Source organism: Planococcus citri, chromosome 3, assembly GCF_950023065.1.
Source record: "Planococcus citri chromosome 3, ihPlaCitr1.1, whole genome shotgun sequence".
In the NCBI taxonomy this organism is placed as follows: Eukaryota; Metazoa; Arthropoda; class Insecta; order Hemiptera; family Pseudococcidae; genus Planococcus; species Planococcus citri.
In genome coordinates this window covers 79,389,747-79,412,101 of record NC_088679.1, presented here as the reverse complement: position 1 = coordinate 79,412,101, position 22,355 = coordinate 79,389,747, and the positions used below count along the sequence as shown (strand labels likewise).

Here is a 22,355-nt window from a genome sequence, read left to right as displayed (position 1 = left end):
TGGACTGGACCTTGGACCTCTAAAACAAATTTATGTAAATATTAACCGAACAGATGACCCTCTTCAGAAAAAATAACAGGGACAGACCGAGACCAAAGATCTTTCTATAAAATCAGACCAATGACTGCCGTTTGGGCCTCAGTTATGTCCAATTTTTCAAATTTATAATGCCATTTTAGATGCCTATTTCAAATAAATTTCCATTGTGATTCAATTTCTTTCAAAGTTTCAATGTTTTGAAAGTAAAAATCCCATTTTTCAACTCATGTAATGTGTTAGGAAGCTTTTTTCCTCTGAAAAGTTAAGACCATTTTTTGGACCTAGGCTAACCCATGACCACAATGAAAATTTCTGGTCAGGACTGGACCAGACCAACCTACAAAGACAAAAATGCAGAACCAGATGACCAGACTGGACCATTTGAAAGCTCCAAAGTAGGACCTTAATTTTGGAGCAACTGCAAAACCTGAGCAGTCCTACAAGCCTGCAGTTAAGGTTGTTGACTTTTGGAAGTAAACTCCACCCACAATTTTGACATGCGCAGTGCCTGATTTTTTGCATTCACTTTAGCGATTCTTGCGGAATAGATCGCAATTTGTTAGTATCATATCACGATAATCAGGATAGCTCATTCATTCAATCAATCAATTTAATATTGGGATATTTAATATTGACGGCATCCCTGGTTGAGAGCAGGAATTTAGTGAATCTGCGAAGATCACAACTTTGTTGAGTCTGCTCTCAATTGCCATGTTTAAAGATAGTGGAAATCGCAAAACCTCACAATCACAAACAACCACAGCGATCCACGGATTTCGATCCATTGGTGTAAAATGAAATGAAATCATTATACTGAGCAATAAAGTTATTAATCATTTGAGTATTGAGTTAAGTGTGTTGAAGTAGTGATTTATCAAATGAGAGTATATTTTTTGTAGTTTTTGTAGGATTTTCTAGATAGAATGGTGGAAGAGGATATAGCTGAATAGTGTTTAGAATGGAAGAGGCTTTATAGAGATATGAGTTACAGTGGAGTCTCAATAACTCGAAGCTGAAGGGAGAAGGAGTTGACTTCGAGTTATCGGAGTTTTCGAGTTATCAGAGTTCGAGTTACAGAGGTTAATTTTGGTATATTTCAAGTAAGCGAAGTTTTGAATTAGATGAGTGTTTTTTTTTTTACTAGAATGAAATGGAAACACGTATTATACCTGGTCGAAAAGATTAAAGTATGGAGTATGGAATGAGATTGTACAATAGGTACCATTGAAGATAACCGATATGGGAATGTGAAAGAGTTTTGTATCAATGTGATTCGAATTTACAAGTGTTTTCAACTAGAAATTCAAGTTATAGAGGCAAAACGTTGGCAACGTTCGACTTACAGAGGTTTTTCTTGTCTTTCTCAAAAATTTTACTTCGAGTTATCGGAGTTTTTGGACTTTTTACTTCGAGGGAAAGAAGTGAATTTTACATTGAGTCTTATGGAGAGTTGAAGGGAAACAGACTCTGCTTCGAGTTATCGGAGTTTTCGAGTTAACGGAGTTTGAGTTATCGAGACTCCACTGTATAAGCATATGGGAGATTGGGATCAATTTTTGAGTCTATGGTGAGAGGGAGACCATCAACAGTTTTAAACTGAATGAAAATTTTTGAAAAGATGATTATTGAACATATATAGGGGAGGATTTCAGATGCTTCCTGATAGTGTATAGGAGTAGTAATGAGGGCTCCAGTTGCCAGTCGAAGAGCTGTGTTGTGAATAGTGTTCAGTGATTTGAGTGTTGACTGTTTAGCTGATGAGTAAGTTGGTAACCCATAATCACATTTTGAGCGAATCAGCGCTGTATAAATTCTGAGAAGAGATTGAGTGTCTGCTCCATGTGTTGTACTGGATAGTTTTCTCAATAGGTTTATTCTATTGTTACATGCTTGTTTTAGATGGTTGATGTGGTTTTTCCAGTTTAGTTTGTTGTCAAAGCATAGACCAAGATATGTGATTTGGCTTTTGTAAGGTAGTGGAGTGTCCTTTAATTTAATTATGCTTTGGTAATTGCACCCTCTAACTCGGCAAAAGTGAACTACCTACTGTAGATTTGCTCTCAGATAGCGGAAGCCCTTTGTCTTTTGACCAAGTAACTACATATTTTACCTATTTATTAACTTTTTCTGTTGCAAAAGGATCTGTTTTTATCAAAATTGCTGAAAAGTTTTTACTTTTTTGCCAAAAACGAAAAAATCTTACTTTTTTGTGAAAATTGTAACAAAATATTTATTTTTTATCAGAATTGCCAAAAGAGCCTGTTTTTAAGATCAAAATTTCGAAAAAGCTATGTTTTTTTTTCAAAACTGTGAAAGAACTCTCCCTTTTTTGGTCAAAATTTCCAGAAAGTGTTGTTTTTTTGTCCCCAGAAATTTGTCATTTTTTTTTTTCAAACTTCGAGCTTTTTTTAATTTAGACTACTTCACTCATCAACATTGAGAGGAGACGTACCTATAGAAATAAAAATAAGGACATGGTCAGATAAATAGGTAGGCACACTACCTACATAGACATACTCCTCCAACCGAATGGCTAGAGAGAGGAAGACCCTGCGAACGCTGCACATTGCACACCTACACATCCTACATCGAATAAATGAGTTCTATCACAGAAGTTACCGCTATATACCTACGAGATAATTAAATTATACCGTTTGTCTATACTAGTAGTTGTTTTTTTCCCCTTTGAAATCGAACTCCAGTATATTGCGAGATACACTCGTAAAAGCAGTTTGTAATTATTTTCCGACCTAAATACTCTGCCTGCGCTGTGCCTCAAACAAAGATGCGAACCAAGCACAAGCACACGAGTTCTAAAAAGAACAAGAAGAAGAAAATAATCGCAAAAAGCCGAGCGAAAAAATCGAAACGGTACCTACGGAAAAAAGCCGTGAAAATGTTATTCGGCGCGTTTGCAATATTCGAGTACATACGTACGTACGTATTACGTATAACGTAACGTATACGAATAATATTTTTTATCTATTTCGCTGATTTTTACTCGTACATGCGAACGAGCGAGCGAGCGTGATTCTGAAACGTACGAGTATAAGTAATAGAAGGAAAATTCCAAATACGCTGAAATGGAATGGAATTCACCTTCAATCCAGTTAACAAAACGTAGGTATTTCACGAGACAATTTTTTCCCTCTTTTAGGACGCGCTTTCTCACGTTTCACCTTCGCTTTTCGCGAGCTTTTATTTCGCTATTAATTTTTTTCTCTCTTGGGCTGTGTTCCTGCTGTTTGAGAGTAGGGAGGTAGGTATTCGGTCGGCACTGAAAACTGTAACCGAAATCTGCAGCTGCAGAACTGTCACTTGATGGTTTTCCATTTATGATTTTCCATCATTTATTGACCCACTCCCTTATACTGTAAGACGTGCTTCCCAACTTCGAGTATTTCCGAATTATTAATTCGTACAAATTGATACAAATTTACAAATCAGAAATACTTCGATGTAGGTAAATTAAAGGAACAAGAAAAATTCTAACGAGTACGTCTTTTGAGTTTTCATACAGTTGGATGGAAAATTTTGCTCATTCGTACATTTCAAGGGGAATTTTTTTGCAGCGTCTTAAATGGAAGTTAATTGAATGAGGGCCGCGAGCTTAGATTACTCGGTTAGGTAATTCGCCACTCTGACCAGGTTCAAACTTTAGCATTAATAGCCTGGCTACGTTTGTGCTTTTCTGCTTTTCTATCGTGTCGTATCGTATCGTTAGTTTGTATGTAGTAACAGCAGAACAACTGTTCAACATTTAGGTACATCGCTATTATAATTTTGAAATGTTGTAACGTCGTCGCATTTACAACACTGTTTAACCTGTTTTTTTTTTTTTGCTTTTTCGTTCGTTCTTCTTATTCTTATTATATTTACTCGCTATGTTTCTTCGTTTCTCGATTCTCTTTTTGCTTTTGTCGTTTTCATCTGCCATGTAAAATAGTATTTAAATCGATCGCTTAAAAATTTCGCAACGTATTTTTCTTCTTATTTCTCTGCCCTCGGGGTACAAGTATATACGTACGTATACGTACAATACGAAGAAAGGTATACCGCCATCCAGTATCACATATGTATACACTTGAAAAATACTCGTAGGTAACAATAAACGTTGTTGGTACCTTTGTTCCGATACTACACATCGTATATGTATGTATTTGCTAAAAAACAAAAATAAATTATTTGCCAACTGCGTTTGTTTGCTTGCTCAAACGTGTAGGTACATACGTTTTTACAGTGTTTGTGTGTTAGATTTACGTACCTACCAATATAGGTACCTTACCTACTCGACTAATAATCAAATACACATCTCTCCTCTATTCGCCTGATACGATTGAAATGTGCTCGTACCATTCGTTTGCGATGAAAACCAATAACCCTATCAATATATTTGAGATTCTGCTATCATTCGAGGAATGAAAATGAAATTTCAACTCGCTCAAAATGAGCTTTCAAAGAATACTCGCATGTGATGACATTGTTGGGTCGTAAAAGTGCATCGAGTTTTCAGATTTGATAAGATGTTGTGTATTGGTGGGGAGGGGGGGAGAAGAGAAGACGTGTGAGAATTATATTTTTCGATGAAGGACCATTTTGAATAAAATTGGTCCTTTTTTTTCTCAATTCAAGGCATCAGATTCGGCGCAGGGTTATCTGATCTTGTTAGAACGAAGACTGCTAAAAAATTAATAAATTAATTTTGACAAATTGTTGATTTCTAGTCAAAATTATTCTAAATATGTACCTAACTTACTTTTCAAGGAAAAAAATCACCCTTTCCCCAAAAAGTATATTGGTCTCTTCGTAAGGAGCCCTCAAAACTGAAAAAACCACAAAAATAAAATAATAAATGAAAATAGAAATCTGTGAAAATTTATTGACGATTTTTGATTTCTGTGTCAGAATTCTTTTGGATTACCCTCTTTTCTGAGATGAAAAACTTTCCTCTATTGTACAAGCTACAAGCTATTTCAATCTCTTTGTATAGACCCCCTCCCATTCCCGCCTCCGCCCTCGGAAAAAAATTTCAAAAAATGAATAAAAATTGAAAGTGATTTGAGCATTTCTAAAGAATCTTGTTACGATTTCGAGAGAAATTCAAATATCATGACGAAAATGTTACTCGATTCGAAGACTTTTGAGCACAACTAATTATGTTTTTGGAGAAGTTTTGAAAAAGTGCCAGGTGATTCATGAAAGTAAATTGAAATTCCGAAAAAATTCAAATCTATTTTCTATGTTAATGGAATGGGTCATGGTTTTTGGGGTTTTGAAAAAGTGTTTTGTGACCTTTCAAAATTGGTTAAGATTTTTGCTCAAGTTCAAGTGTGTAATGAAAATGCTTTTGATCAATTTCGAAAGATTTTAAGCCCAGAATCGGGTCAACATTTTGGGGATTTTTAAAAGCTTTGTCATGTTATTTGTAGAAATGGTTCAAAATCTTGGCAGAAAGTCAAAAATTTCTGTATCAATTTTTTTGACCATTTTAAGCATTAAATGAAGGTAATTTTTTACTGCTATAATTAAGTATGATGATTCTTTTAAAGTTGGTCAAATTTTACGCTTATATTTTTTAAAAATGATCAAAAATCGTTTTTTCCAAAAATTTTGATTTTTTTTAAACGAAATTTTAAATCTTTTTGATTAGTTGCGTGATAAATTTTTCCAAAATGTCGAAAATCTTTACCCTGGTCTGAAAATTTGTCAACAACGCTCAAAAAATCTTTTTCGCTGTAATGATTTGATTTTCTGACAGAATTTCGACTCATTTTGATGTTCCAGCCAAGACACTTTTTCGAGAATTTCGAGAGTCACGACCCAATTTTGAGCTCCAATTTCTTCAAAATTATTCAAAAAACGTTTTTGTTGCAAGATTTGAATTTCTGGCTAAATTTTAACCCATTTTAATCTGTCGAATGGTACTTTTTTAAAAACCATACCCAATGAGGGACTCAAAAATACCCTCCCTCCCTCCATCCCTCCCTCCCACCCTACCCGGCCAAAGAATAGGTACATTTTTATCTTAGATCTAGATTTTATTTGGGTTTTTTTACGAAGGAATTTTATTGGGTTCAGGGGCATTAGAGTATACTTACGCTACTTGCTCATCACTTGCTCGATAATAAACAACTAACATGTTATTTATTTTGTTTGTTTCAGGTGAGTGTCGAATTCTAATATTAAGGTTACAAAACAAATCGAAATGAGTAAGTTTTTTTTTCTTTCTTTGTCTTATTTTTTTTTCAAAATGATTGAATTGCTCATATGTACGGTTAACGCGGCAGTTGCATGAAAGAAGTCAAAAATATGAAAAGTTAAATGATATGAGCATGCAAAATTGCAAATTATTAAAATGGTGCAAGTTGCTAAAAGGTCGCATAAAATTTAAGATTTTTCAAACATTCGTGTAAATTTTTTTGAAAAACACGTAAAAGTACATAATATCTATATATGATAATGTATTTCCGAGGCTGTGAAAAAATGAAGTTCGTTATTAACGCTTCCACTCATCAATTTTTCCAGCCACTTTCAACTATACCTACAGTATGACACAAAAGTAGTACTCGGTGATTTTTATTTTTCAAGTGAAAAGAGCCAGTGAGATGAATGAAGCGGCGTTGAGTAGGGAAAAGTAAGGGCTTTCAAAAGCGATCTTGAAAATTTCAGGCTCATGCACAGGGTGTCCACAAACTGAAAAAAGCGGTTTGGCCAAAAAATTCAAACCAGTTTTGATTGGCGCAATGTATTTTACACACCAAGGCAACAAAAACGTGACATGAATTTTTTGAAACCGGTTTATTAATTTGCAACCAGTTAACAAAAAATACACAAAAATTGTAGATGGAGAAAAAAATTGAAACAAAAGTTTTAAACCGTGAAAAATTACACAATTCTGCCTAATCACAATTTTTGAACCTGGTTTTTGACAATCACCTAAAAATTGGAGATAAAGAAAAAATCTTGAAACAAAAGTTGTAGAGTGTGAAAAATCGAACTGTTTTAGTTGATCGGATTTTGAAACCACTTCATTAATTTGCAACCAGTTATCAAAAATCATTCAAAAATTGTAGATAATTCAAACTGGTTTTTATTGGCGCAATGTATTCTACACACTAAGGTGATAAAAACTTGATATGAATTTTTTGAAACCGGTTCATTAATTTGCAACCAGTTGACAAAAAATACCCCAAACTTGCAGATAGAGAAAAAAGCTTGAATCAAAAGTTGTAGAGCGTGAAAAATTACACAAATTCTGTCTAAGTAAACACATTTTGAAACCGGTTCATTGGTTTGCATTTCACAACCAGTTTTTGCCAATCACCTAAAAATTGTAGATGGAGAAAAAAGTTTGAAACATACGTTGTATGTAGAGTGTGAAAAATGGAACTTTTTTCGCAGATCAGATTTTGAAACCGGTTTATTAATTCGCAGCAAGTTATCAAAAGTTACCTGGTTGCAAATTAATAAGCCATTTTCAAAATCCTATCAGCAAAAATGGTTCAATTTTTCACACTCTACAACTTTTGTTTCAAGCTCTTTTCTCTATCTCCAATTTTTAGGTGATTGTCAAAAACTGGTTGCTAAATGCAAACCAATGAACCGGTTTCAAAATGTGATTACATAGAATTGTGTAATTTTTCACGCTCTACAACTTTTGTTTCAAGCTTTTTTCTCTATCTGCAGTTTTTGGGTATTTTTTGTCAACTCTGGTTGTAAATTAATGAACCAGTTTCAAAAAATTCACATCGCGTTTTTGTCGCCTTAGTATGTAGAATACATTGCGCCAATGAAAACCAGTTCAATTTGTGGACACCATGTGCATGGCCCTGAAATTAATTTTCAAGGTCGCTTTTGAGAGCCCTTATCTTTTCCTACTCAACGCCGCTGCATTCATCTCGCTAGCTCTTTCCACTTAATTCAAATTCAAATTCAAATTCTTTATTTGAGACACATGCGGCAGCATTGCTGCCATCGTATCAAGTTAAGCATGTACATAGAATACAAATTTCAGCTTTAAAACATAGGATAAAAACTTGATTAAAACATAAAAGATGAAGATTTAAAACTATAGGTACATAAAATCTACTCCAGGTTATTTCAAAAAATTTGAACTCTTATTGATCCGGGGAGCTGAGATATTCTTCCAGGGTATAATAAGCCCTAGTTATCAGCCATTCTTTGAGGACATGTTTGAATTTTTTTGCAGTTGGCTGGTTTTTTACACTCCCTGGAATCCGATTATATACTTTTGCAGCAGATGATACAGTACTACACTGGAGAAGTTTTGTACGGTGGTGGGGAGTTCTGAGGTTACCTCATGATCTGGTACTGTATGGATGGGTAATTTTTGGAAAGGTTATAACCCCAGTATAAACCATGAGAGATATGTCCAGAGTATTATATTGTGATATTGTAGTGAGAATTTTATTATCAACAAAGATGGGTCTGCATGTTTGTCTTAGAGGTAGTTTATAAATTGTTCTTATCGCACGTTTTTGTAGTGTGAGTATTTGCTTGACATAAGATGCATTACCTCCCCAAAAAACTACCCCATAGGCCATTGTAGAGTGGAATAGTCCAAAATATGCAAGTCTGAGAATTTTTTGATTTGTATTTTGGCGTAGCTGAAAGAGTAAAAAGTTTATAGATGACAAACGACTGGTTAATTTAGTGATGTATACATCCCATTTTAAATTGCATTAAATATCAACCCCTAAGAACTTTGCAGCATGAGAGACATTAGGTAGAGTTGAGAGAGTTTCTGCTACCAGGTCTGCCTCCTTGGGGGTTACATTGAAAGGCACTGTTACTGTTTTTTCCAAGTCGTTACCTTAATGCCAAATCCGAGTATGTCCATCCAAAAAAACATCGTCGTTTTGCGTCACTGATAAGGCTCTGGGAAGCCCTGAATTGAAAAATTTGCATCGGAGTACAGCTAAAATGCACCACCGAAGATGCACGAAGCTGACCGATGTTCAATCAGAACTCAACGAACCCTTCCGAGCATATCCGAGCCTTATCAGTGATGCGTAAAATCGTCCTTTTTTTGTATGGACATACTCGGATTTGGCATTAAGGTAACGAAGTTCAAGCTCATGCAATTTGCATTAAATCAGCAGATTAAGTTTTTGAGAACATGTTCTGTTTTTTTAAGCAGTGTGTCCCAGCTACCACCTTTTAAAAACATAGTTGTATCATCTGCAAACTGGGTTAGAAGTGCATTAATGTAAGATGACAAATCGTTAACATAGAGAATAAACAATAAAGGTCCAAGTATGGAACCTTGGGGCACTCCTTTGTCTATTATTTTCTCTTCAGAAAAGGTGTAAGTCTCACCATTTTGGATTTTGACTATTTGTACCCTATTTTCAAGGAAGGATTTCAGCCAACTGTGGATTGGACCCCTTATCCCATATTTTTCCAACTTTCCCAGTAGAATTCTGTGGTTCATGGTATCAAAAGCTTTTGATAAATCACAGAATATAGCCAATGAATTTTCACCCTCTTAGCCAGCTTGGAGAATTTTGTTCAATAAATTAAATATTGCTTTGGTGGTGTTTTTTCCACGATGGAAGCCAAATTGTGTTTCACTTAGAATGCTATTAGCTGATAGGAATTGTATCAGTCGATTATACAACAGACGCTCAAAAATCTTTGAGAATACTGGTGTTACAGAGATGGGCCTATAGTTGTTTAAATTTGATTTTTCTCCTTTTTTATGTACAGGGGTTACAATACTTGATTTCAAGCTTTCTGGAAATTGTCCCTGATCTATGGAGTCATTAAAAAGTTCAGCAAGTATATGAGATATGTAGCGATCAGCTTGTTTGATAAGACCTACATCTAAACCATAACTATCCCTGGAGTTGGAATTTTTGAGACCTTGTATGACATTAGAGACTTCAGCTGCAGTAGCTGGTAACACAAACATTGATGAATCATTAGCTAGAATAAGGGATAATGGGTCCAATGTTTGAGAAGAATTAACTATACGTTATTCGCAACAGTTGCAAAATGTTGGCTGAATAATCTAGCCATATCAGCTGATTTGGTATATTTGGTGTCTTTGGAATGGAACGATGTTGTTAGTGATGTAGTTATAACAGCTATCGCATCGCTTAAAAGCGACATCCGTTAGTAATCGGTATCGCCAAATAAAACCCGAACCTGTTAGTTGGTACAATCACTTTTCATAAAACGATTATTTCAGTATCGTTTATGCATGGGCACAGAAATCCTTATCTGTTGCATGAATACATGAATGGTTGTGCACGCTTATATGAGCGCGGGGGTGTGTGAGTGTGTGAGTCAGTATTCAAAAGCGTTTGCGATAGCGATACCAAAAGCGATACTAACGACATCGCTTCAAATAAACCTGTTACTAACAATACCGTTAACAGTTTTGAAGCGATGTCATTGTAACGACTAACGACATCGTTCCGGGCTTTAGAATGTAATATGATCAATGGTTTGTTTGCATGGTTGATATGCGTTTATTATCTTCCATGTAGTTTTGCAGATATGATTCGAGATTGCAACTTTGTGAGAGTTTGATTCTATATTTGCCCAATTGATCAATTTTTTATATTCCTTTTGAAGGAGCTTGTATTCAATTTTATCATCTTCAGACCCACCAAATTTCCAATTTGAGTAAGATTCTAATAGTCTAGTTTTTAGGGTGCGTTTAGATTTCTCAGGTTCTACGCATGAAATTTCAAGATTTTTGCACAGTTGGTCATATTTTTTCATTCTCTACAAAAAAGAACTGTTGTAAAATTTCTGTAAATGTCGTAGTTTTCGACTTGTAGAAAATTCGCTCAAGGAAGAAAATGGCGGTCCAGCATACCCCTCTGTACGTTTCCAAACTTCGATCGAAAATCACGCACGTCCAACGTCCAGTTAGGTACCTACTCTTTTATATGGTCATATTCTGTAGTTGTAGAAACGAACGAAGTACGAGTGTTAATAAGTATTTCATCGTGTTTCAAGTTTCGGCGAGCGTTGCCTTGTACTTACATAGTTGAATACTTGAGGATGGGGAAGTATGACGGCTGGTTCGCGAACAGAATTCTAATCCTACGTCATCGAAAATTAGAATACCTACCTAAACGTTAAAACCGCAAATTCAACTTTCCGTCGAATATTTGATGAGAACATGAGAGTAACAACCGCAGCCAAACGATTAGGCCAATATTTTTAGTCCCTGCGTAAACTCTATACTCTGCAGATACATAACCCCTTGCAATCCGCCAACGAGGTAGTGGTGACTGGTGACATGGCGGATTTACTCGAGGGTAGTATGTACTAACATGTGGCTTGGACCGTAACTTAGGTAAGCGATATGTGATCGATCAATGGATTATCATTTTACGTAATTTGACGAGAGTTATTTTTTAAATTGTAGGATTAAAACATATTACCAATTGAATTTAAAAAAAAATCGCTGCGCGCGTATAGCAGCGCGCTCTAGGTAGTAGGTACCTAGACCTATCATCCCAGAGCGAATCAATCTGCGCCTATCGGCTATCTACTTGGTAACATTGCTTCCTTAACAACGATGGACGCTGAAATATCATCAGTAAATTAGAATCTTATAATTTTGAATACGAGCATGTCAATTTGTCGTGAAATTTCAATATGTCGTCACGTTTGGTGACATATATTTTGTGTTCACCAAGATTTTTTATATTTCTTATATTTTTCGAGCAGTTGGTTTCGTGTGAAAAAACCTTAGATACTAATGGTGAGTGAGTTTGAAACTTATCCTACGTTTTATACCGATTTATATTACACAACACGCCTTTTAAAACGTAATTATTCTAGATTTTCTCCGAACAATTAAGAACCTCGACCTCGAATTGATCGATAAAATCGAAGAAGGCGTAGGATTGAAAATAAACTCGATCGAAAAAATATTATTAAAAGGAGCAAACAACGACAAAATCACCACCATAACCGAAATCACAAAAGTTGTTGCAGAAAAGGTGCTCGAGCAAACTGAACAACATCGGGACGAGGAATATGAAAAACATGGTGTAACAGAAAACATCACTTCTGTAATCGTAAGCGAGATTTGTACCTACATTGCGAAATACTCGTAATTTTTCACCACTGGTCTGCTTTTATTTATTTGATGAACTTTCGTCAGGTACCCAGTAACTTTTTGTGCGCCATGCTAGCGATCCATGAAATCCTACAACGCGTATTCAAGAATCATGTAAAACCTCATCGAATCCCCATCAGCAGACTCAAAATTTACGAAATGTTGGACAAGGTACTAAAAAGATCTCCAACATTTGTTCATCTCTACACAAGAATGAATGAAAGCGAATTTACTGTATTAATAAAGTCGCTAGGACCGCACCTTAGTGATGAACTCGTTGAAAAAGTAGCTTCGCACGAACTTCCCGAATATTACTTCGCTGATGGTAGTGATGATGGTACGCCTCTATTTTTTTTTGATCGAGTTATCAAGGATTTTTATCGTTGGACAAAGCTATTGAAAGGGGGTGAAGAACCGTTTTTTGTAAATTTAAAGAATGAAATCGAACTGGAGTATGGTTCAGACAGGTGTGAAGCAGTTATCGAGGAATTATCGTTAATACTGTGCCGTGATTACAATCTCGGAAATACGGTCAAGTACAACTTTTGGATTTTCTATACGGATAGATTAATGTACAGGCCACAAGAAGATTTGGATAGCACGTTTGATTTATATTTTTGTAACGGATGGTACTACGAAGTCAAAAACGTAGAATATTTTAATCTTTTCACAAGGGTATTGAGGCGTATTGAATCGTCGCCGCAGGATGTAGTGTTGAAATACCAACCACTTATGCATAACAGAACGGTAGGAGTGCCACAGTTATGGCCGTGCAATTAAACCAAAACATCTTTCGAACACTTTTCGTGACGTAAATAATTTTCAATTGTAAGATCCGTATTGCTTAGGTGTAGATATAAGTTATAGGTGCCTACTCACAATATTGTTTGTTTGGTTTTTTTTTCAACGGTACATTATAACTAAATATTTCGAAATGCTCATTTTCGAGAGCTTTTGCTCTCGTTTCACCAGGGCTACTTTATTGTTTTTCTTGAAGGAGAAATGAAAATTTTTGTAGGTTACCAACGTGTATTGAATATCGATTAAAATTATAGGTAGGCCTACTTTACTTATCAAATGACCAAATTGTACTATATAGTACAATTTGGTCATTTGATAAGATTCTATCTCTTATTTATTGTACGAGTACTTCATTCATCCTATATAATAAGCCAGTACTGTAAGTTGATTACAGTTTCTCGTCAACATCGATGATCTTATCGTTGATATGATTTGCTTTAAATGAATATTGACTAACTTTCCGAGCTCGTGTATCTAATCTCGATCATGCCGTGAACTAAAGATAGAATATTTTTCAAGATGCAGTTTTTTTTTCTTGTGTTTTTCTTGTGTTTCAAAGGAAGCGAGAACTATAATAATGGTGAGTTTATCGATGCTGTGTAAGTTACTGTACCAGTGTACCTACTTACAAATACTCGTGGTTATTATTTGCAAATGTGAATTTGTTTTTCACTTAATTGAACATGAGTACATATTCGTAGACTCAGTCACAGACTTTCTTCAAACGTTGGATACCCTTAGTGATGATAAACGTCAACGAATTGAGACCACCCTAAATTGTAAAATCGAGAATATTCGGAACATTTCGGCAAAAGGAGATCCAGTACGGTGGATTTCGATAGCAACTAATTTAACATCCGTATTGGGAGAATTATGGTCCGAGAGTATTGCAGAACGCACCAGAAAGAAAAAATTAGATGGAAACACGAAAATATTGAATGCGACTTACGTAAGTGTAATGGTGAAAAAATTTACATGGAAGGAATGATGATTGAAATTCGCGTTTGGTGCTTTCCAGTGTTGCCAGCTCCCAAGATTTTTTTTTTTTCAAAACTCTAAAAAGTCTGCTAAATTTGATTTTTTTTCTCTTGTCCGGTGGATTATCTAAATTCCCTTCTTGTTCTAGTATTTGAGGAACTTAATCCCCTTGTCGCCAATAGTCTGGTTCAGTTTGTCTGAGTCAAATTCACAGTATAAGCGATACATGAAAAGGTGTCTGTCATTATGTATGTACCAGAGCAGGGCGGCTATTCCCGAAATATTTTTGCCTCCACAATCTCTGCAATCGACGCAATGAGCGTTGCAAATTATTGGCGTTATCTTGAAAAAAAAAGAAATTTTAATTGTTGATTGGGCTTTTATTTATAAACATAATTGCTACTCAAATATGTATTAAAATAACGCACATTACGCTCAACATGGTTGCTTTCTTTCACTGCATTCGATTACGTCGATTGCGGAGGTAGGGGTGCTAACTGTAACTGCAAAAAACCGAAAACCGTAACCGAAACCCAAACAAGAACCATAATTTTAGCCATTTTCAAACCCTAACTGAAAACAAAAACCGAAATTTCATAGGTTTTTTAAAAACCGTAAAAAACCATAACATTAATAATGAAGCAGAGTGAGTGAAACCGAAACCTAAACCAATATAATTTATTTCAGTTTTTTTCGGTTTTCAGTTTGGGTTTTTTCAGTTTTTTCAATTTTTTTGAGGAGATTTTTTCACATTTTTGACTTTTGAGACTCAAAATCCAGGGACCTTGAAAAATATATAGATATACTTTTTTTAGAATTATTATTACATGACTGCAGTTTGTTTTCTGAGATTGAGAAATTTTGAAGAAATTAAAAAAAAAATATGTAAAACCAAAAAAAACCAAAAACTGAAACTGAAACTGAAATTTTTGTATATAAGATCAAAACTGAAACCGAAAACCTGAATTTTGAATTTCAAAACCAAAACCAAACCGAAAACCGAAAAATTTCAAGGAAAAATTGGAGTGAAACTGTAATCATAATTAAAATAATTAAGGTTAGCACCCCTGTGCGGAGGCAAAAATATTTTGGGAATAGCCACCCTGAAAACAGTACTCGCTGACAGCCGGTAACTACTGTCCCTGTTCCATAAATTCTCGCTTCTCGCTAGTACCTTGTAGCGAGTTGAAAACATTTCACACCAGTTCACATTATAACTTGTAGCGCGTTGAATGCATAGCCAGTGTATTGGCATGACGTCATCATTGTCATCAATCACTGTCAAATGTCAATCACACATACAAACGACAGTTGTCAAAGTGTAACACCTCCCACTTACGCATTATCAAGTTTTGAAATGCGTGCACAGACTAAGTGCGAAAGCAATCTGGTTGTGCTCACTATACACACTGCAAACTGTGCAGCTAAAACTGGTTAAGTGACGCCCCTTGCACACTTCACTGCAAGAAAAACCCACAGCAGAGTGTGCAAGTTGCTCCGATTTTGTGTTTTAGACAAAACCGTGCAGCGTGTGCAGGTCGCCCGAAAAGACCTACTATCTACACCTGAATCAACTCGATACCAGCCACTAGCAGGCTTAGCCAGTATTTTAACCAGATACTAGTTAGCGGGTAGCGTAACCGTTTTCAGCTCTGGTATGTACCTCGCCACATTTGCATAGATTGTCATCAGCCAAGTGCCATCTATATAGGTTGAATTTTGAACGTGTTGTTCCACTTCTCAATCTATTCAGCATTTTCTAGACATTGTATTTCAGTTAGCTGCGTCGACCGTATATAATAGACAAATAGTTCTGCTGTGAAAATGAGGCAAAATGTGACGGCTAGATTTTGGATGCAGAATCCAGGAAACCTTCTGCTCATGCGCCAAACATGATGTTTATAGTGTCCTGATTGGTCAGGTGCTGGTGGAGAGAGAGATGGTTCAGCGTTGCAGTTGCTAAACAGTCGACGTCACTTGTAACTAACTCATAACACAACCAACTACTTTACCAACACTAGCAAACTGGCGCATGTGCAGAACATTTCCTGGATTCTGCATCCAAAATGTGGCTGTCATTTCTCTGATCTGAACTATTTGTCCATTATATTCTGTTGACAGTTGGCTGCCTTGAGGCAACCAGGGCTCGCAAACCAACACCAAAACCAAAACCCCCAAAAACCAACTGAAATTGCTCAAAACCAAAATCGAAACCAGGAGCATTATTTTCCCCACATGTAATGCCAAAACCAAAGCCAGGGAGGGGAGCGTTATTTTCTCAAATTCAAAATCTGAACTGAGAGTGTAACTGATTGAAAACTGAATTGGTTTTGGAATTTTTCAGGTAATTGGCCTAATTAATACTGCATTTTTGGTAAAAATGAAGTAAAAACTGATGCTAAAGGTGAAAACTGAAAAAGTTGACAAATTTGGCACTGCCAAAGTGCCACTTTCTAATCACATACCCAAAGTATTTGAAAAAGTGATCACTTTATTGGCCTTCTTCCCTCTAAAAAATGGATAAAAAAGGAAACACCTGAAACCAAAACCAAAACTGAAATCAAAATCTTTATCAAAACTGGATGAGAGATGATCATTTTAAAAAACAAAAACCAAAACCTTTACTTTTTCGAAAAACATAAAACTGAAACCAAAACAGAGAGTGATATCTATCTGGTTTTCTAGCCCTGGAGGCAACAGTGAGCTCATAGTATTGCTTCTTGATGCTGTATTCCAGATTTGACAACACTCGACTTCAGCAGCACTTAATTCATTTACTTACTATTATTAGAAAACTGTGTCTGAATTTTAGTCTGCTCTTAAGTAATATACCTCTGGTGGTGCAGTCCCTGCGAGACAATGCAGAGCTGTGAGTAGAGTCTGTCTGAGGCACCCTATCACCAATTGACAGGCTTCCTTTAGGGATCGCCAGCTAGCGCTGATGCATGCAGAACACGTGGCATAGCTCCCCATCCCATCTGCTGCCTACCAGCTTTTGGATCAAGTTTGTTCTAACCGACACTTTAATTTTGGTCTTTTCACAGTGTTGCTGGTTAGTGAGTAATCTATCCAGAGTCACTCCTAGATTTTTGGGGTGGTCAGTGTGGTTTGGTGCAGTGTTTCCCCATTGGATGTTGAGCTGTTTTTTGGCCTCACAGTTTTGTAGGTGGAACAAACAAATTTCTGTCTTGGCTAGGTTTACCCTCAAGTAGATGCCTCAAATTTTTCTATTGCCTGATTCAGTCTGTCTTCCACCTCTACAAATGTGTCACGCTGTGCTGTGAGCGCTAAGTCATCTGCATAAAGGAAGCGATGTGTACTTGTGTAGGACCTCCAACTAGTGGGTCATTGGTGTAGATATTAAAAAAGAATGGGTGACAGGACGCTTCCCTGTGGCAAGCCATTCTTTTTCTTTCTTCAAGTGCTATTCTTTCCATCTAGAGTCACATAGAACCTCCAGTCTATTGAGCAGTATCCTAATGATTTCTGTAAATTTGTAGTGCTTGGTCAGTTCATAGATCTTGTACTGAAGTATCCAATGACACACTGTCAAACACTACAGTGAGGTCCACAAACACAGCACCAGTGACTTTGCACTGTTCAAAACCATCTTCTATCTGCTGTGCTAGACTCAGGACATGGCCAGTACAAGATTTCCCAGGTCTGCAACCTACCTGCTGACTGATTAGGTTCTTGTCAATATGCGCAGCCTATTCGATTTAGGACCAATCGCTCAAATATCTTATACAGATGACATGACACAGAAACTATATAGGGTGGTAACTTTTAGGATTATCTGGGTCTTTGCCTGGCTTCTGGATAGCAATGACATGGGCCTGCCGCCATGATCGAGGTATTTTTGATGTTTCTACGCAGGTGTTGTACAATTCTCAGATCCAGGTAACAGTTTTGGCCCAAAATGTTTTATCTGCTCGACATATGTACATTTCATCAATACCTGCTATTAGTACATAGATAAACACCAAAATTTCCTTAAGTGTGTAACTTCATAAAATCTCCTTTGTTTTTCTGACAATATATCTTCTAAATTATGTTTTTTAAATTAACAGAGCGAGCATCAAGTTTTTTGACAAATGAACAATCAAAAGATCAATTTTCTACCTTATCATTTTTAGAAAAGTCACAGAAATGTTTCGTTCCTGACAAATTTGAAAATAACATAGTAGAAATGCATCTAGCTACATGTATTTAGAAATTTCAGTTCAAAACAGATTCAAAAGCTAGTAGCTAGTACTCTTTTCAAGCTCATTAGAAAGAGTTTGAAATTCCTTTTTCAGCAATAGGTATCATGGTATACTCCTGAGGACAAAAAAAAAAAACAAGATCCACGATGATGAAAGATCCCAAGAATACCGCAATTTTTCAAAGGACGATTCTCGAGATTTTTTGAAATGAGGGATTGGCAACGCTGGTTCTCGCTCAATTGTTTCTATTTTGAAAACTTACAACGATTCACAATGTCATAGGCATACATTAGCACTATACATGTACCAAGTTTCTAAAAGCATTTATCTATTTTTGAAATAAATTTTTCACAATGGCTCGCACTTATACTCATCCACTATTGCGATTTTGTAGATCCCTAGCCGATTTCTCTGTGCATGGTCTTCAGTACTCCGTTTCCTAGATGTGATTTCAACGCAGGAAAATCTTAAGGTTTTTACTTACTCCAAGAAACGGATCTTCCAGTTGGCTGATGAGGCTGCTAAACGCGATTCAATACCACGAAAAGGACTAAGAAGATTGTCGAAAGATGAATTCATCGCCGTTGTGAAAAAGCTCGCGCCAAAACTTGAGGATAACATGATTCAAAAAGTAGCTGACCATGCTGTAGCAGATTACACATTTAGAGGAGAAAGAATAATTTATCACGAAAAGGTGCTTGCGTACTTCACAGGATGGATAAATTATTTGAAAAATTCAGCCAGAAGACTCCACAGCAAATTAATGATGGAATTGAAACAGCCCCACTTGTACAACGGTACGGAACTAGGCGCTGAGGCTCAAATATTTGCGTTGATCATGGCAAGGGATCATTTGCTGGCTCACCACGTGGAAAAATGTTTTTGGCAAAAGTACGGAATGATGATCTTACACGGATGTGATAAGCAGTTCGATCATATACTAGATTCAGAATACATAGGCGGTTGGTACTATACCGAACAGAGCATTCGCCTGGTTCAATTACTTGTTCGAGCGAAAGAACTGATTGAATTGCCACGGTTCCATATCCCTCTAGAGTACGAACGTTTTTCAGAGAGACCAGAAGTGGGAATGCCGCAGTCATCAGCGTGTCGATGTAGTTTTGCTAAAAACGATATCCAATATGGGATGACCACTTCTCTACCTCCAAAATAGAGCGAGAATGTAATACATCGTGTCTTAAGTCCTAGAAGAAAGGGAGGATATACGCCAGTCAGTGGGACATGTATGGTACTTTGTCAGTGCTAGTTTTTCTTCGGCAAAGGTTAAGTAAGACTAATAGTTGCCATAAAACAGAAAATATGATGACCAAGTAACAACTTCGGCAATTGTTTAGCAATTTCCAATATCCTAAAACGTTTTAAGCAACAGTTAAGAACAAGATATTAGGAAATACATATTTGAAGCTCGCGATTGTTGGTTGCTTAGGCATTCCTTAGCTTATTTTCACAAACAAGTCGGATGCCTTCACCCCTTTTATCATACCAGTTCATTTTTGCTGAAATTTCTTCCCTTATTTTTTTGTATACGTTTTTTACTCTTTCTAGTTTTTAACGATAAATTTCATTTTCATTTCCAAAATTCTTGGTTTCATTTTCAGTTGTCGATTTCAATTTGAATTTTTCATTTATTCCTTTTCAATTTCGATTTCATGTTCAGAATTATTTTCAGTTGAATTCTCAGTTTGTGATTTTTTTTTCAGTTTTTAATTTCATTTTCAGAGTTTTCGGTTTCACTTGATTTTCATTCCATACGATTTTCAGAATTTCCAATTTTTGATGCATGAACTATGATTTAGTTTTTATTTTCATTTTGAGGTAATTTTCAGTTTTCTATTTTCATTTCAACTCTCATTTATTTCATTTTAAAAGTTTTATTTTCAAAATTTTCAATTTCATATCAAGTTTTCAATTTTTTTTTTTAATTTTGTGATTTCACTTTCAATTTTGGATGTCACTTTATTTTGTTCTCAGTTTTATGATCCATCTATCCGAATTTTTCATTTCATTTTCGATTTCTAATTTCATGTTTTGTATGTCCAGGTTGAATTTTTCATTTTTCATCAAGACAAATTGTTCAAAAAACTAGAAAAATAATTGAAAAATCTAAAAAGCAATGTTTAAGATTACCAGGGCACAAAATTTTGTTCTTTTCTAAATGTTGAATTTTCTATAGGCCTGCTCATGACACTTCATTTTGAAAAATAACATCATTATTAATTATCTACTCACATTAAGAACTAATCTTGACTGAACCATGTTGAATGAAAACTGCTGAATAAAAATTATCAAAAGTTGTGTAAAATTGTGCAAAGTTTTGCCAAATTAATGAAAAATTAGCCGAATATATTGGTGCAGAATTTAATCTAAAGTTATGTAAAATGACACATGAACAAATTTTAGTCAAAATTTCACGATCCATCTGAATTTTGAAATTTTTAATTGTTGCAAAATTTTGTTTCTAAAATGGTGATTTGTTAATATTATTTTTTATTAAATTTTTTCATAGACCTTTGCATTTTATGCATTTTGATAGGTATACCTATGTGTTTAATTTGTACCCATTTTTTAAAATAATATTACCTATATTTATTTTATTTCTCTGTTTTACTCTGTAATTTTTCAAAAATGTGTAATTTCATTTCATTATAAATTTTCCTTTTCTAGTGCCTATATTTTTTCACGGTTTGAAAAAAAAGTAAGCATTATAAGCCCCAATATTTTTGATTATTTTTCATGTGAAAATTGTTTTTGAAATAATTATCAGATTTCAGATGAATTTTCGATTGTTTTCGGAAATTTTTCCAAAATTTAGGATTTTTGTAAAATACCTAATTTCGTTAATTTTTTCCTGATTTGATTCAATTTTTTTTAGTCACAAATTTAATTTCAAAAATCAAATTTAAAAAATGAGTTTTTACCAAATTTAGTGGAAACCATCATTTTGAATTGAAAGTTGCGCAGAAGAAATGCTAGCTGTGGAGGTGTCCCTAAAAAGAAGAATAGACCTTCAAGAATGGGGCATTTTTGAAAAAATTGTATTGTTAGTGAAAGTAAGAATTACCCGAATAGTGGATATGTGCATGATTATCCTGTTATGTTGGCTAAGAAATATTCCCTAGGCACTAGGCAGTGAATATTTTCCTCTTGTCCCTGACTAGCTCAGATAGGAGACTATGGCAATTATTTACTCACTATAAGCACATTCTCAGTTCTTCATCAAATAAAAACCGTATGCCATTTGATATGATTTTATTATTGATATACCGAAAGTATTACATACAAAAATAATAAAGGATAACTAAAACTATTATTATGTAATTTAATGCGAGCTAAAGCACACATCGAGTAAAGTACAATACACTAATAATCACTAGGTTTTACCCTGAGTAATTATCATCTGTGATTACCAATCTAATCTACTTACTTAAGGGTATTCTCTACCTCTGCAAAAACGTTCAAAATATGAAGCCGATTTGTTTGTTATTTTCATCGTTTGTTCATAAGATTGTGTGTAATCGAGTGAACGAATTTAGTCGTACTTATGTCCCGCGACTCTCTCCCATCTAAATTTCAGATGGAGATTTCTCCATGAATTTTCAAAATTCTTTCAATTTTTTTCACCAATGCTAATACTTTATCATTGAGAGCGAGCGTATGTAGCCATATTTTCTAATTTAGCTTTTCCAACGGATATCTGAGCATCAATACCTGCACAACAATTGTCGACGTCGACATTTACATCGACTACGTTTTTTTCCAACATACACGGAAAAAAATTTTAACATAAATTACCTGTTAAAAAATAATAAATGTCCGCCAAAAAATATATTTTACCCAAAATTAGGTAGAATTTACAAACCTCATAGTAAAATTTACTAATCTCATAGTAAAAATCACTCAACGCGTGGTTCAATTCGTGATGAAAGTAAAAATTACTTTTCTGTATAGTATTTTTTTCCACAAAATTCAATGTAATTTTTACTATTTACGGATGGTAAATTTTTACTATTCTGTTCTGGTAAAAAATAAAATTGTATGATTGAATAAAAAGTACTGCACCAGGTGGTATTATCTGTTGCGATTGTAACGGTAATTTTTACTATTCACGGATAGTAAAGTTTCACTATTCTGCCCAAGTAAAAATTACTCAGTTATAAAAGTAATTTTTACTATTATTTCTAAGTAAATATCACGCATTGTGAGAG

General features: G+C 35.1%; 2 protein-coding genes across 5 annotated transcripts in view; both read left to right on the top strand.

Annotated features, from left to right (window-relative positions):
- The window catches only part of LOC135839633 (neuronal acetylcholine receptor subunit alpha-7-like), a 307,481-nt gene that overhangs the window by 156,392 nt on the left and 128,734 nt on the right, over positions 1 to 22,355 (top strand). The gene's annotated exons all lie outside the window — the stretch shown is intronic.
- On the top strand, positions 11,549 to 20,800 carry LOC135839589 (uncharacterized). 3 transcript variants are annotated; one of them, XM_065355680.1, is made up of 5 exons: positions 11,550 to 11,785; positions 11,866 to 12,104; positions 12,191 to 13,526; positions 13,648 to 13,895; positions 18,524 to 20,799. In XM_065355680.1, the coding sequence occupies exons 3-5, from the start codon at positions 13,466 to 13,468 to the stop codon at positions 19,301 to 19,303; spliced, it is 1,089 nt and encodes a 362-aa protein (XP_065211752.1). In that variant the 5' UTR covers positions 11,550 to 11,785; positions 11,866 to 12,104; positions 12,191 to 13,465; the 3' UTR covers positions 19,304 to 20,799. The 3 variants fall into 3 exon arrangements, with proteins under 3 accessions (XP_065211751.1, XP_065211752.1, XP_065211750.1); XM_065355679.1 differs by having other exon boundaries at positions 11,549 to 11,785; positions 12,191 to 13,895; positions 18,524 to 20,800; XM_065355678.1 differs by lacking the exon at positions 13,648 to 13,895 and having other exon boundaries at positions 12,191 to 12,316; positions 18,524 to 20,795.

Bases quoted from the DNA above. Each gene is read 5' to 3' on its own strand.
- LOC135839589 (XM_065355678.1), top strand. From the start codon at position 11,680: ATGTCGTCACGTTTGGTGACATATATTTTGTGTTCACCAAGATTTTTT. The intron at 11,786-11,865 runs GTGAGTGAGTTT...TAATTATTCTAG, and splicing joins AAAAACCTTAGATACTAATG to ATTTTCTCCGAACAATTAAG. The intron at 12,317-18,523 runs GTACTAAAAAGA...GCGATTTTGTAG, and splicing joins TTTACGAAATGTTGGACAAG to ATCCCTAGCCGATTTCTCTG.